We start from the raw sequence: 14,718 nt of genomic DNA, 5'->3' as shown, positions 1-14,718 counted from the left end.
ATGGAAACAACAAACTTTGGGGAAAATAATGAAACAAAATATTTCTAAGATACCAATTTCATTGACTATTTAATACACTACTATAATATTACATTTAATGTTTACTATAATGCGAGTTTTATTATAAAGATTAACATCTCATTCAATTTTTGAAGCATTCAATTTGTACCGTTATAAATTATAATCTGCATCTCGTCCAGAGCATTTGTCCTAGCGGCAAAAAGCTTAGACATTATTGTATGAGGTGCCAAGTATAGGAGTTTATTTGTAATTACTTTTTTAAACAAATAATAATATGCAACTCCACAAAATTCTCAAGATTTCGATTTCTCGATTTGATTGATCAAGATGCTAATTGTTCCTAATAATCCATTATAATTCTATCTCTAATTATGAAATACAGTATTAGATAATTTAGTAGTCATACTCATCTCACAAATTATATTCATACAATCAAACCAATTAATAGCCAATTTCCTTCCTCAACGTTGGATTCCAGCTTAACTAAGAACTAGGGATTGTTGATTTAAAAATTATGTTATTACCTGTTTTGATATTCTGATTAATGTGTTTTGATCATTTATGTCAGCGTGGAGCGTCTGGATCTGATGTTGAGGAATTTGCAAATGGATACGCACTTAATCTTATGACTGAAACAGCAACTAAAGTGGGCTATGATTACATTTTTGACAGATTACAATATATTTTTTGTCATTTTCTGCTTGTCTTCTTGTCACATCACATATAACCACGACACATTTTTAATCCACATTTTGATAGTTTGAAATTCAGTCTGTAGCCATTCATTGTCTTCATTATAGCACATCCAAAGTAAATCACCTTATAAGTGAATAAGTGATGTTGCACTTGCACCTATCTTAACAAATTTAAAAGCCTCCCAATTTGATTAAATCAAATTGCATGAAGATGATATGTGTTCACATGTTCTGTGAATAAATGGTCTTTCCTGTTAAATCACCATACTCAGCTTTGATTCTAATCTAATGGGTATGCCTTTTAGATCTAAATCATTTTTATAAGAACAACCAATCATTTTCAAATTTACTAATGAACTTCTATAAACATATATACTAGTACTACAATTATCTTAATTTTTAAAACATTGGATTTGTTCCCTTTCGTCTTGTTTCTTACAGAGATAGAATAGGTGGAAAAAGCTTATCTTAATTTAATATGTCGTGTTACACTTATTCTAATAAACTGTATTTATATTTACATGTGAATGAGATTATTAAAGTTTTTACTGAGTAAGTACATTATTAGTGCATTGAGTTTTTATTGGATACAAAAAAAAATGAAAATAATTGCATCAAATCTCATTCTGAACTGAAAAAACAATAAACTAACCAGCTCCGTGAATCTCCACTCCCGCATTGACACAGTCCCACAGTTGAAGCATCTTCTCCAGTCTCCACCCTCTCTCCCTCTCTCTCTCTCTCACACACACACACACACGGATAAGACATGCAGGAGGGGAACAACGGCCAATCAAGTCCGGCGAAGCCGGGGGAGAGCCCACCTCTGAGCAAGAAATCAAAGACGACGTCGTCCAATTCCGACGATTCCCAAACTCCACACTTCCCCGGCCCCCTCTTCCGCCGCCTCTCCCCAACTCCTTCAACCACTTCCTCCACCGTCTCCTTCACCGACACTACCACCGCCGCCACCACGTCTTCCTCCGCCTCCACCAGCGCCAGCAGCGATGCCTTCAGCTTCAATTTCTCAGATCGGGATTACGTCTTCCCTTCCAATCTCGGAGGCTATTCCACTCGCAGGAAAGTCTCCATCAAATCTTCTTCTTCCTCTTCCTTCTCCAAATCTCAGCAACAGCCTCCTCAATTATCGGCGCGCAGCGCCTCTATGCCGTCTAGTTTTGGCGGAGGGGGTTTGACTTCGCCGCCGAATAAGTCGAAGCTCCGAGCCGATAAGGATTTGAAGGCGCTGTCGTTTCAATCCTCCTTGGGTTTGGTTTCTGCTCCGCCGGTCGCATCTGTGTCCAGCCATCGCCATGCGGTGATTCAGAAGAGTTCGTCGTTGAAGAATTCGTGGAAGGTGTATTTGGTTAGTTCCTTCTCTGGCTTAATTCCTTCCTCCTTTTTAAATTCATGTTCCATCTCGGTTTTCTCAACGCAGTCAGTTGCAACGCGATTATTTATTTATTTTTAATTTTAATTTTTTGCTTAATTTAGGTGTTTAAGAATCTCTTGCTTTAATTGATGGAATCCAAAAGCTAATCACTAATCGGAAGTTACACTCTATATATAGATAAACTGCAAATTTGACTTCAAATTTTGTCATCTAGGGTTTTGTTGTGTTGCACTAAACTTCCAAATAGCACAGATTTTACACTTTCCGTATTTATTGCCTTCTAGCGTGAGATCTCGTATTGCATTACCCTCGAGTTTTTCTGAAAATTTCAAAAACTCCACCTCGTTTTATTTTGGCCAATTTGCTCGATCGGCTGATGGAATATTATCACCATCCGTTATCTTTCCTTTTCCGTGAGTCCCACAACTGGACTTTTCTTCCATTCTCTTCTTTCCATTTCCTCAACAAGAACTTTGTTGATGGTTGGAATCATGCGCCATCATTAATGCATCTCTTTCCACTATTCATAATGAGCTTGGATGGAACTCAATTGCGGGACCCACATAAACAATATGCAGAAATGGCTGTTAGCAGTCTGTTAGTCGAGCCATCCCTTAAAATTAAGTAAACTGCTCTAAGTGCTAACTGGATTGGATGAATATGGGTTTAAACCAATGTTTGAAGCCCACCGATGGTGTTCTTTAACAGAAAGGAACTTCAATTTAGTTTGGTATTGCCAAATCTTGACATTTTTATATTAACTACTCGAATGAATATGGGTTCAAAGTTTAAACTAATGATATGTTCATGATTTCACTCGCAGCTCAAGTTTTTTTGTTTTACATCTGCTACATATGCTGTTTTCTTGCGAAATGAAGTCTCAAGGCTGGAGGTATGTTATAAATTTCAAGTAAAATCCCTGCATATACTTCCGTAACATGTAAAACTATAAAACTAAGTATGTTAACTTCATGTATCTCCCCGTCTTCTTTCTGAACAGACACCAAAGTTATGTCCCTTGATCTTCGTATTAATCAAATCTCAGTACATGAAACTAAATGAAATCTTACGTTAAATTGACCCTGCAAATATGTGAGTTTAATGTCTTATGAGATATGTTTATATCATTGCAGGAAGAGTACACCAACCTTCAAATGTTTTGTAGTAATAAATATCCTGGTCACAGAAAACACATGGAAGTTTCAGACTTCGAAAATGGAAGTTCATTTTTGTCTTTAGGGAACAGTGACCCTAGAGCTATAGCTCTGTACACAGTTATTGTTACCCTCGTCACACCATTTGTATTATATGAATATCTTGATTATCTGCCACGAATCAGAAGTCTCTCAAAGTGGACAAAGGATTGCAAAGAGGAGGTTCCTCTGAAGAAAAGGATTGCCTATATGGTTGATGTGTGTTTTTCTGTTTATCCTTATGCAAAGCTTCTTGCACTACTCATTGCGACTCTGTTTCTCATTGGATTTGGAGGCTTGGCATTATATGCTGTAAGTGACAGCAGCTTTACTGAAGCTATTTGGCTTTCTTGGACATTTGTGGCAGATTCAGGAAATCATGCTGATAGGGTTGGTACTGGATCCAGGATTGTTTCAGTTTCTATTAGTGCTGGAGGCATGCTTATATTTGCCATGATGCTGGGGCTTGTTTCTGATGCTATTTCGGAGAAGGTGGATTCATTGCGCAAGGGAAAGAGTGAGGTTATTGAAAGTAACCATATTCTCATTCTCGGATGGAGTGACAAGTTGGTAATGCTTTCAAGTTATACCTATGGTTGACCTATTAATTTGTACTCTAAATTGTGACCTTTCTTTGTAGCACACTTTTGCTTGCAACTCATCACAAAAATCTTGCAATTATAGACTGGTTTAGCCATCAATTAAATCATGTCGCTTCTGCAATGCATACCTGCTCAAATTCCTTTACATCTATTATATCTTCGCATATGTGGATTTGTTTCATATTATAGTATCAACCAAAATCTTTCGTGATGTTGGATTTCTGAAACTAGGCCTCCCGGTTTGATATTTTTTTTGCTTCGTAATAACTATTCACTTTACTCCTGGCTATGCTATTACTATATATAATGCTTCACCTTGAGATCCTTTTGTGAAGGTTAATAAACGAGCCTTCGCTGCAGGGTTCACTTTTAAAGCAGTTGGCAATTGCAAACAAAAGCATTGGCGGCGGTGTTATTGTTGTACTTGCAGAAAGGGACAAGGAAGAAATGGAGATGGATATATCAAAGCTTGAGTTTGACTTGATGGGAACATCAATTATCTGTAGAAGTGGTAGTCCGCTTATACTAGCTGACTTAAAAAAGGTATTTTAGCGCTACCAGTTCCTAGGCCAATGCCAGCATTAATCTACTCTTGCTTGTTTGTTCCTAATTCTTCTTTTTTTCACCTTAGTGTATATCTCAAGGCATTATAGTTTTTCTCAGGGTCGAATTCTATTCAGTATTCATGATCCTGTTCCTCTTGATTAAGTTCTATAGTGATTCTTCATGTTCTACTCTTGCAGGTATCTGTCTCCAAAGCACGTGCAATCATTGTATTGGCATCTGACGAGAATGCTGACCAGGTTATTAGTTTTAGTTCCAAACACCCCTCACTACAGCTCATGTTTGGCAAAAGATTTAATGCTTATTATTTGAACAGAGTGATGCACGGGCTCTGCGGGTTGTGCTTAGTTTGACTGGAGTGAAGGAGGGCTTAAGGGGTCATGTTGTTGTAGAAATGAGTGATCTCGACAATGAGCCCCTGGTGAAGCTAGTTGGAGGTGAACTCATAGAAACAGTTGTTGCACATGACGTCATTGGAAGACTGATGATACAGTGTGCTCTTCAGCCTGGCCTTGCACAGGTCAGATCCTGTAACTTGTGTTTGGATTATGTTAAAAAGTAAATGAGGGATTTCTCTATTCCAACTTTTACTCTCTCCTTTCATGGACAATAACTTGAAATGCTGACATTTCTTGTTTAGGCATGGTGACAATGTCAACAGCCGTTTCTATCCTTTTTCGTTTTTGTTGGGTGTAACTGAATGTTGTCCACATTTCACAGATATGGGAAGACATTTTAGGGTTTGAAAACGCTGAATTCTATATAAAGAGATGGCCTGAACTAGATGGCTGTTGTTATGAAGATGTTATGATCTCTTTCCCTGATGCAATTCCTTGTGGAGTAAAGGTTCATGCGGATAGTGGAAAAATTAAAATAAATCCAGATGATAGATATGTTCTTCGAGAAGGTGACGAAATCCTTGTCATAGCTGAGGATGATGATACATATGCTCCAGGTCCCATACCAAAGGTCATCCTATCTTCTCTGACCATATGATGTGTTGGATGGCTTCTCAGCCTTCTCTAAATTGCTATCAGGCCTGTTTGCCTCTTCAATGTTGGCATATCTCATATATGAACTGTATCATCTGCAGATCCGGAGAGGTGTATCTCCTAGAATGACCAATCCTCCAAAATTTCCAGAGAAGATTCTGTTCTGTGGTTGGCGACGTGACATTGATGATATGATTATGGTATTTCTTCTTACTTCCTACACCTTTTTTGTACAAGTGGCTTAAAATTAAATATGTTTCCAAAGCAAGGGTTGCTGCTAGAAAGGATTACTTTACTCATGATGTGCACTCTTTAATGGGTAGAAGAATGTTTTAGTAAGCAATAGACGAAGTATTTCCTTCAACTCATTAGGATAATACCGGTAACGAGGAATTGATCCCTTGACCTTATTTCGAATAGAGTTAGCCCAGTATAAAAGTCTCCTAATTTGATAATCTTTCTTAAAGTTCTCATTCAGCCACAATTAACTACACGGAAATGAAGGCCAAACTCAGACCTGTGCACGATTTTACTTTTATTCTACTTAGTGCTTATACTTAGTTTAGAATATTTATAGAGCTTATAAAAATTGCAGCATGTGGTAGTTAAGGATTCTTGACTTCTTTAATTATTCTGTTTCTGTAAAATTTGTCTCACAATCCTATTTGTAGGTTCTAGAGGCACTTTTGTCTCAGGGATCAGAATTATGGATGTTCAACGAGGTCCCGGAAAAGGACAGGGAGAAAAAATTGACAGAGGGTGGGCTGGATATTTCTGGATTGGTAAACTTAAAACTAGTCCACCGAGAAGGAAATGCTGTTATACGTCGCCATCTGGAGAATTTGCCACTAGAGACATTTGATTCTGTAAGTATGATTTTGATACTCTTATATCCATGCCTCAACACCACATGCTCACCTTGCTTAGTAAACGACTCCAGATTTTAATGTTTAAGTCACGAGCAACTGTCCAATATCTTTCTAGGTTCCAATGCGAAGGCCATTTTACTAACTCTAAGAAAACAGATTTTAATTCTTGCAGATGAATCATTGGAAGACTCTATTGTTCATTCTGATTCACGATCTTTGGCTACTCTTCTCCTCATCAGAGATATACAGGTAATTCCTATCTTGCTTCCACCTTGAGCATTCATAGATCTGATTGCAATACCATTTAGGTTTCATACGATTCTTGTGTCATTGGCATATTTTTTGCCTTATTCTCTTACAGCTGCCCCATCTTGCCTGGACTATCCTTTTTTACCTTTTGCTTTTTTACTATCCCGTCTTTTTTAAGATGTTCTCTTTAGCCACAATTTTGTTTATCTGAGGATCAGAATCACATAATCTGAAATGACAATGTGATCTGATATTGCTCCTCTAGCTTGCCCCTGTTCTGTCCAAGTCTATTTCCTCTTAGCATGTGACAGTAGTTAATGTAGACTTTTTAAATTCTATAGATGTTGAATATTGTATTTGTGATGCTGCAGTCGAAGCGATTACCTAACAAAGACAACAAGTCATCATCTCCATTGAGCCACTCTGGATTTTCTCAGAGTTTGTGGATTCAGGAAATGCAGCAAGCTTCGAATAAGTCGATAATTATAAGCGAGATATTGGATTCTAGAACTAGAAATCTTGTATCTGTAACGAGGATCAGTGATTATGTACTATCAAATGAGCTGGTGAGCATGGCACTAGCCATGGTCGCAGAAGACAAACAAATCAATCGTGTGCTAGAAGAACTTTTTGCAGAAGAGGTACTCTTCAACATCACTATGGCATTTCTTGTTCCTCGTCTTTGCCTTAAAGAGAAATCAGGACCTCAGTTCTTCTCTTACCTTTTTTCCCCATTGCTAGATCATCATGATATGGGATATCTAATGCTCGAAACTATCTTACACCATTACAAGATAGGCATTATATAAAACAAAAACTTGTGGGTACATCTGGATGCACGGTGCATCCACTCTAATTAAATTCAAGTAGGGTTCTACCAATTACAGTTTGTTAATATAATTAGGACGGATGCACCTTGCATCCGAATGCATCACGGTTTGCCTCATTAGCATTACCCCGTGCCTGCCAGTCTTCTAGAACCCACAATAACAGAATTTCTTTATTTGATTTGATTTACATTAAGTTGAGATTCCAGATCTACTGTAAAGCACCTACATTTTTAGGGATAGTTTTTTTTTTTTTATAGCAATCCTTAAACTCTATCTAAAATATGCAGGGAAATGAGATGTGCATAAAGCCTGCAGAATTCTATCTCTACGACCAGGAAGAACTATGTTTCTATGAAATCATGATAAGGGGTCGTCAGCGACAAGAAATTATAATCGGATATCGACTTGCAACGGAGGAGCAAGCAGTAATTAACCCTGCAAATAAGTCAACACCATGTAAATGGTCTATAGATGATGTTTTTGTAGTCATTTCCAAAGGGGGTTGACAACTATAAACACGTTTCACACTTGTCATTCTTGATCCCACCCTAATTCATAAATCAAATTTACATTTGGAGAAAATGTCAAAAGCAGAGAATGTTGGATATGATGATCCTTTCTGATGAATATCGTGCTAACAATTGGATAGATAGGATGAAGGTAATCCAACTGTAGGCATAGATGTTCAACCCAAACCAAACCAACAATTTCTTTGGTGAGTAAATCAACCACAATTGATCAATGCATTTAGATGTCGTTCGATTGGCATGAGTAATTATTACTCCCTCCGTCCTAGATAATTTGTCTCATTTTTTCATTTCTGTCCGTCCCATATAATTTGTCCTATTTCATTTTTTACTATTTTTTGTAGTGAACCTCATATTCCATTAACTCATTACTACTCACATTTTATTATAAAACTAATATATAAAAGTAGGACTCACATTCCACTAACTTTTTCAACTCACTTTTCATTGTATTTCTTAAAACCCATGCCTGGTCAAAGTGAGACGAATTATCTAAGACGGAGGGAGTATATGATTATACATCTAGAATTAAGTTATAAGATATTTTTAGATGGAAAGGGTTGACTATGACTTATCATCACATGATTATCTATTTAGGATTAAGTTGTGAGATTCAATCTCATGAATCAAACAGGATACTCACTTCGTCCCACCATAAGCGAGACGCTTCATTTTTGCACTCATTTTAGGGAAGCAATAAAATAGTTAAAGTGAAGATAATGTAAAGTAGGAGAGAGTAATACAAGGAAGTTATTTTTCCAAAACAAATGCAAAAAAAAAGCATTTCGCTTATGATGGGACGCAGGGAATACATATTTAATTATGGAATATAATCTTACAAATCTAACATGCCCTTATAAAATTAAATTAAATGACCCATTTTTGGAAACTATAAACAACCACAAACATGAAATCATTACCATGCTTAGTCAAGGCAGTCATAACATAGTACTCCTTTTGTCACACAATAATAGGAGTCACATTTGGTGTGAGTAGAAATGTAAAGAATAGTGGATTGGAAAAATTAGTGGAATATGTGATCCATTTTTTTATATTGGTTTTATAATAAAATGTGAGTGAAGTTAGGAATGTGAGACATGCTTACAATTTATGGTTAAACTGAAATGTGACTCTTGTTGTGGGATGAACTGAAATGGCAAAATGTGACTCTTATTGGGAGATGGATCGAAATGACTTGTCCTTGCTTGCCTTTATGCAACAAATTGACCACAAATAAATTCAACATTCTTTTTTTATAGCAGTGCCAAAATATCTCATCAAGCCCTCGTCATATGATTCAAGCAACAACAGATCATCACACATAGTATATTTTGGCACATTGGTTATTTTTCTTAAATAAGTAATCATCATGCCTAAAATACAATCTTCTAGCGGATTTCTCACATGATAGACTTATAAACGTAGAGAAAACTTATGCAGCCCAACTCTAGTTGAAAATGTAGGGAACTGCAGGAATGGGCAAAGAAGATAAACCTGGAAATCGGTTATATAAATGGCTATTTCTGGATATTCCCGCTCAAATAAACAATAAATATGAGAGATCTTCAGCTTCAAATACCACAGAGAGATCAACATTCTGCAAATCGACGCCTGAGAACAGTTTCGGATCTCAATAGTAATCTACGTAAGGTAAGATATAGATACGAGAAACGTTAAGAGCTCCTTGTGTTAGTGCAGCGATCATAATCAAGCTTTCTAATTTAGCTTTACATTTGCTGTTAGACTGCGAAAAAGAGCTTCAATCCTGCATTAAAAGCTCTATCCGAAGATGATTCTGCTATTTTGGAGTCGCCGAAGGAGTTTTCTGAGACTGCGAAGAAGAGCTCGAATCCTGTGTTAAAAGCTATATCCGAAGATGATTCTGCTGTTTTGGAGTCTCCGAAGGAGTTTTCCGAGACTTCAAATGATAGTCCCCTTGCTGAATCTGCTGAGGTAGTTTTTATTCGATTTTTTTCGGATAAAATTGCACCTTGTTTGTGATTGATTTCGTATGTTTAAAACATGGAGATTTCTTAGGTTTTCCGTGTTTTCTCAATAGGTTAAATTCAATTCATCTGTTTGTCGCCGGAAATTGTTCATAAATGCTCAGCAAACCTGTGATAATGTGTTAACTATTTGCTTTAAGATTTTTTTTTTAAATTTGAGAATTCTGTTACTTGTATTGATATTGTTGCGTATATAACAGGTTCGTGTAGTTAAATTAGTGAATTCAATACAACTAGTCAGTGTTCGATGATGATTTAAGACTTCTGCTGGATGTTAGACAAATTTAGTTGCAATTGTAGCAGGAAAGTTTCATAAACGCACAGTGATAATATTATAATTTGTTATCTCTTTGCTGTGAGATTTTCGATGTGTGTCACTGAGAATTTGTGGAAGCGGTAACTCACCATATAATAGTTAATCTCAGAAGTTTTTAGAGCTGCATTGATGTTATTGCTGCAAAGTACAAGTTTTTTATATACATATATCAAATACGTCTAGTGAATCAGCTAAGGAGTAAGCTAGCAATGTTTTGATGAATGCAATACTATTAAAGTTTGATAATTTACTTGTAAAATAATTTGCGATTCCTGCTGCATGGTGGATAAATTCCTTTGCAATAGTAGGAGGAAAGCTTCATAAAAGCACACTAAACATGTGATGATTTTTTTCTGTTTGCTTTGAGATTTTTGCGAGTACGGTCAAGAATTGCGGAAGCAGTAACTCACTATTTACTTGTTAATCTCTGAGGTTTTTAAACCTGCATTGATTTTGTTGCTGCATATAACAAGTTCGTCTAGTGAAACATTCAGTATGATGCTTGCAATGGTTTGATAAATTTAATATTATAAGTGTTTGATGTTCCACTGGTAAGAGTTTAATTTTGTGCTAGGTTTTTGAACATGTAACTCAATATTCTTGCTGTGTATAACAAGTATGTCCGGTGAAACATCAAGAAGGATGCTTGCAGTGGTTTGATGAAATCAATAATAAGTGTTTGATGTTTCACTGGTAAAATAGTTAGATTTTGTGCTGGTTTTATAAACAAGGTCAGTCTATTTTGCAGCTCATGATAAGCTAAGCTCAGGTGCTTAATTTCCATTGTCTCAATTTTCCAGAACTCTCTGGCTTCAGTTCATCCGGCAGAACCACAATCATCAGAATCAGTTGATGTCTCAGATCTGACTTCAACGCTATCCTCCTCCTCCGTGGCTCCTACTCCTAGCAAGCACGTCACCACTGGAACTGTCAGCACCAAGAAACCTGAAGTGGATACTTTCAAGATGGGAGGATCAGTTGAGGCAGAGCTGGTGATAAAACATCTCAGAGAAGCTAGAATTCAAGTCTTGAAATCAAAAGACATCGGCCCAGCAAATTGCATCGTGGAGGCTCTCATAAGAATCACAATCGAAGAAGTTCACGGTGGTGTTCATGAAGAGGATGAATGGCTTGATAAACTCATTTCAAGTAAGTTCACTCCGGTTTTCTTAATCTGTATGATGGTGTTATGCTCTCTGTTGATGGTTGGGTTCATCAATTGGATTTGGAATGGTTCCTTCACTGGCCCAACACCAACATAATGAGCTAATCTTGTGACTATGTGGATAAGAGACTGGAATAAACAAATGTGAGTAGGAATCCATCTATTTCTTATGCATAAGCAAGAAATGAAAAACTCAGCTAAACTGCAAATATTACAAGCTGTCTAAACTGAAACTTGTTGAACTATATGTGGTTTAATATACTCATGTATCCACCAACTGTTTTGTTTTAATGCTTATTTAGCCAAATTTTTGCTCTCTTGCTTTATTCATTTGGTTTCTAATACTCATGTGTCTGGCGGTGTTACCTTCCAACTTTTGATGCTTTATTTGTACCTTGGTTTTGTATCGTTTTAGTATGCACATGTACAATAGTGATATTATTATTGTTTTACACGTGGAATTCGCTCGCGCACTAGTAGCCCCAACCAAAATAATTACTTTTTTGTTTTTATATTATACTCCTATTATGTATTTTTGAATTTTTATTTTCCTTTAGCACTGATGTGAATCAAATTGTACATTTTTATTCCCCTAACTTTACATGATTTATATAGTTTGATGCTTTCAAAAGTATGTTTTGTGGTGTAGGAAGAGGAATAAATGGTGAAACAAAGAATGAAGCTCGGATTGTGAAAAAGCTGTCCAGAAAGCTCTCAAAATTGGCCACCCGGCCGGGTTAATTTCATGCCCAATAATACACCCGGCCGGGTGATTTTCGCGAGGCACGAAAATTCCAGCAACGTCTCAAAAATGGCCACCCGGCCGGGTCAAATTTCAGCTGCAAAAATCTACCCGGCCGGGTAGGTGATTTGAACTGCAAATTGGCAGTTTCATACGGCAGTTTCCTTTTCCAAGAAGAAAAAGGCAGAAAGGCGTGGAAAAAGAGAGGAGGAGAGAGGAATTGATTAGAAAAAGAGGAGGTGACGTGATGGGGAACAGAAAGGATGAAAAAGGGGGACAGAGGTTGGAATTAAAAAGAAGGAAAAGGAGGCAGGAGAGAGACGGCTGGTGACAGGAAGGAGAGAAAGAGAGGAGGAAGAAGAGAAGGAAGAAATTCCGACCAACATTCCGACGATCCATCTCCATATCTCCATTCTACTCAACAAGAGCAAGCTTCCTACGGTTTTAATTGTTATTATTACCATGTGCTTAGGCTAAACTCTTACGTTGCTCCTAATGTGTGAAAGATGTGAATGACTTTTGGATTCTATGGATTAGTATTATTCTATGATCTTTTCTACGGTGCTTTTTACGTTGAATTATAATTCCGGCCTGATTTATGATTCAATCTTGTCTTTTAGCCAATGTCTCTTTAACTTGGTTAAAAGGTGGAAACGTAGATAAAGAGTTTGAGATTTGTTTCGTGTTCAGCATATGAATCTTGGATAAGTTGATTTACATGTCGTTACAATAATTGTTGGACATTTACTATGCGTCTGTAGGAATGTTTAATTGATTTTGTAAATGAATCATGTACGTTGGAACGTAGAAGTTGGATTAGAGCTTACTATGCGTCTGTAGAAGTGATAGTCCGACGAGTACGAATTTGATCTTAGTGTTCAGCAAGGTTAAATTCAAGCATCTACGAACATGTTCAGTGTGAGTAGAATGAACGAGTTTATTACAACTTTCATTAGATTAATCTTTAATCCATAGGTTAATTGGTCAATTAAGTTAATTCACATCTGGAGCATATTAGGAGCAATGTTCTCAATCTCTTGAGTTTCTCCCTTTCCATACTTTAGTTTTTAATTTTAGTTTATTAATCTTGTCAATTCTTATTAAATAATCTACGCCTCCCTGTGGTTCGACACTCGCAGTACTACAGCTGACTCTGTACTCTTGCAGATAGGTTGTAATATTAGAGCTATTTAATTAAACTTGTGTGTTTTTAATCCATTAATATAAAAGCTCGAAAATTACACATCAAGTTTTGGCGCCGTTGCCGGGGAGGCAACTGGTTATTTAATTTAGGATTCTTTTTGTTTTTATTTTTGTATAGTTTTCTAACATTTTATTTTCTTGTTTCAGAGTTGTAGCTAGAAGACTAAGTCGAGCCAACGACTTTAAACAAAGGCGCTAGTTGGGAGGCAACCCAATGAGTTTTTAGTTTTCTTTATTTTCTCTTAATAAATCGAGGGTTTTGTTCGCTCAATTCTTTCCTTCGATGTATTTTTATGAATTGAGTATTTTTGTTTTCTTTTTGTTGTTTTAATTTTTCTTTTTGTAGGAGCAACGTGGAGATAGGATTCACATTGGAGCTTAGGAGGAACCACACCCACAAAGGAACTTACACCCACCCACCCACCCGAATGCACTTTGGATTTCACGCCAAGTTTGGGGGAGTCTTCTTTCCCTTTACTTTATATGTTCTTCTTTGCTTACATTGAGGACAATGTAGCATTCAAGTGTGGGGGGGATTGTGAATGATTTTTATGCATGATGCATGTTTCTTGGGTGTATTTTATGCTTAAGGTGTTTTGAATCACGTAATTGACGGGTGCATGCTAGATCTTCGGCTTTCTGGTTGGGAAATCTTGCTTGATCTTACTTGATCTTTGAAGCTTAGGATGGATAGAATCTGTGCATGAATTTATTTGAAAGAGCATGTTGTGACTACATCCGATTTCTTGAGTTGAGGAGAGTACGAAAGTCATATGTCTTGTGGAAATTAGTTTGGATCGATTTGCTTTATCGAGTTGCGTGCTTTGTATTCATTTGTGTCAATGATATGGGAGGATAAGGCACTAGGATGAACTCTATGGCCAAATGATCACATGCCTAGTCCAACAAATGATCCCCTAGAAGCCACTTTGAGCTTAATTCTCTGTCGTTTGTGTAAACGCTTAGCCAATCACTTAGCTACTTAAATAAGCCTAATTTTAGCCTCATCAATAGACCTTGCTACTATTTGGGTGCTAAATACAAGTTGAGCTTTGTGTTTTGAGTTGTGAGTGTGGGGTGGTGAATTGTAAAGTGTAGACATTTTTAGACTTGATGTAATGTATAGGTGAAAAGAATGAAGTTCTTAGAAAAGAAAAAAAAAAGACGACCTCCAAATTCGTAAAAGTCGAGGTCTTTACAAAAACAGAAAGAAAAAAAAAGTGAAAAAAAAGAAAACAAAATTTGATGAAATAAAGATAGAACTTCTATAGTTGGTTGTTGTAATCTAGTCTAGAATAGATCTCAAGTTTGGGGGAGTGAGAATTTGGTTGTAATTTTTTGTTGTTTGATC

At 36.7% G+C, this 14,718-nt stretch overlaps 2 protein-coding genes across 4 annotated transcripts; both read left to right on the top strand.

Annotated features, from left to right (window-relative positions):
• Nucleotides 1-1,311: 1,311 nt before the first annotated feature.
• LOC121769326 (probable ion channel SYM8) lies at nt 1,312-7,990 on the top strand. 3 transcript variants are annotated; one of them, XM_042166097.1, is made up of 12 exons: nt 1,314-2,082; nt 2,933-3,001; nt 3,243-3,872; nt 4,265-4,447; nt 4,648-4,707; nt 4,785-4,988; nt 5,189-5,437; nt 5,562-5,660; nt 6,132-6,326; nt 6,486-6,578; nt 6,950-7,219; nt 7,696-7,990. In XM_042166097.1, the coding sequence occupies exons 1-12, from the start codon at nt 1,486-1,488 to the stop codon at nt 7,912-7,914; spliced, it is 2,868 nt and encodes a 955-aa protein (XP_042022031.1). In that variant the 5' UTR covers nt 1,314-1,485; the 3' UTR covers nt 7,915-7,990. The 3 variants fall into 3 exon arrangements, with proteins under 3 accessions (XP_042022032.1, XP_042022031.1, XP_042022033.1); XM_042166099.1 differs by lacking the exon at nt 1,314-2,082 and adding an exon at nt 2,136-2,839; XM_042166098.1 differs by lacking the exon at nt 7,696-7,990 and having other exon boundaries at nt 1,312-2,082; nt 6,502-6,578; nt 6,950-7,216.
• Nucleotides 7,991-9,304: 1,314 nt separating this feature from the next.
• On the top strand, nt 9,305-12,728 carry LOC121766582. Its single transcript, XM_042162855.1, has 4 exons — nt 9,305-9,585; nt 9,679-9,888; nt 11,058-11,406; nt 12,072-12,728. The coding sequence occupies exons 1-4, from the start codon at nt 9,490-9,492 to the stop codon at nt 12,161-12,163; spliced, it is 747 nt and encodes a 248-aa protein (XP_042018789.1). The 5' UTR covers nt 9,305-9,489; the 3' UTR covers nt 12,164-12,728.
• Nucleotides 12,729-14,718: the final 1,990 nt, after the last annotated feature.

The sequence above is a fragment of the Salvia splendens genome, chromosome 15 (genome assembly GCF_004379255.2).
Source record: "Salvia splendens isolate huo1 chromosome 15, SspV2, whole genome shotgun sequence".
NCBI lineage: Eukaryota > Viridiplantae > Streptophyta > Magnoliopsida > Lamiales > Lamiaceae > Salvia > Salvia splendens.
The sequence above is the reverse complement of the archived record's forward strand: the minus strand, read 5'-3'. Positions and strand labels throughout refer to the sequence as shown.

Coding starts and splice junctions, on each gene's coding strand:
- LOC121766582 (XM_042162855.1), top strand. CDS start 9,490: ATGAGAGATCTTCAGCTTCAAATACCACAGAGAGATCAACATTCTGCA. Junction 9,889..11,057: donor CCCTTGCTGAATCTGCTGAG/GTAGTTTTTATT, acceptor TCAATTTTCCAG/AACTCTCTGGCTTCAGTTCA. Junction 11,407..12,071: donor GCTTGATAAACTCATTTCAA/GTAAGTTCACTC, acceptor TTTGTGGTGTAG/GAAGAGGAATAAATGGTGAA.
- LOC121769326 (XM_042166097.1), top strand. CDS start 1,486: ATGCAGGAGGGGAACAACGGCCAATCAAGTCCGGCGAAGCCGGGGGAG. Junction 4,989..5,188: donor TTCAGCCTGGCCTTGCACAG/GTCAGATCCTGT, acceptor CACATTTCACAG/ATATGGGAAGACATTTTAGG. Junction 5,438..5,561: donor CTCCAGGTCCCATACCAAAG/GTCATCCTATCT, acceptor TATCATCTGCAG/ATCCGGAGAGGTGTATCTCC.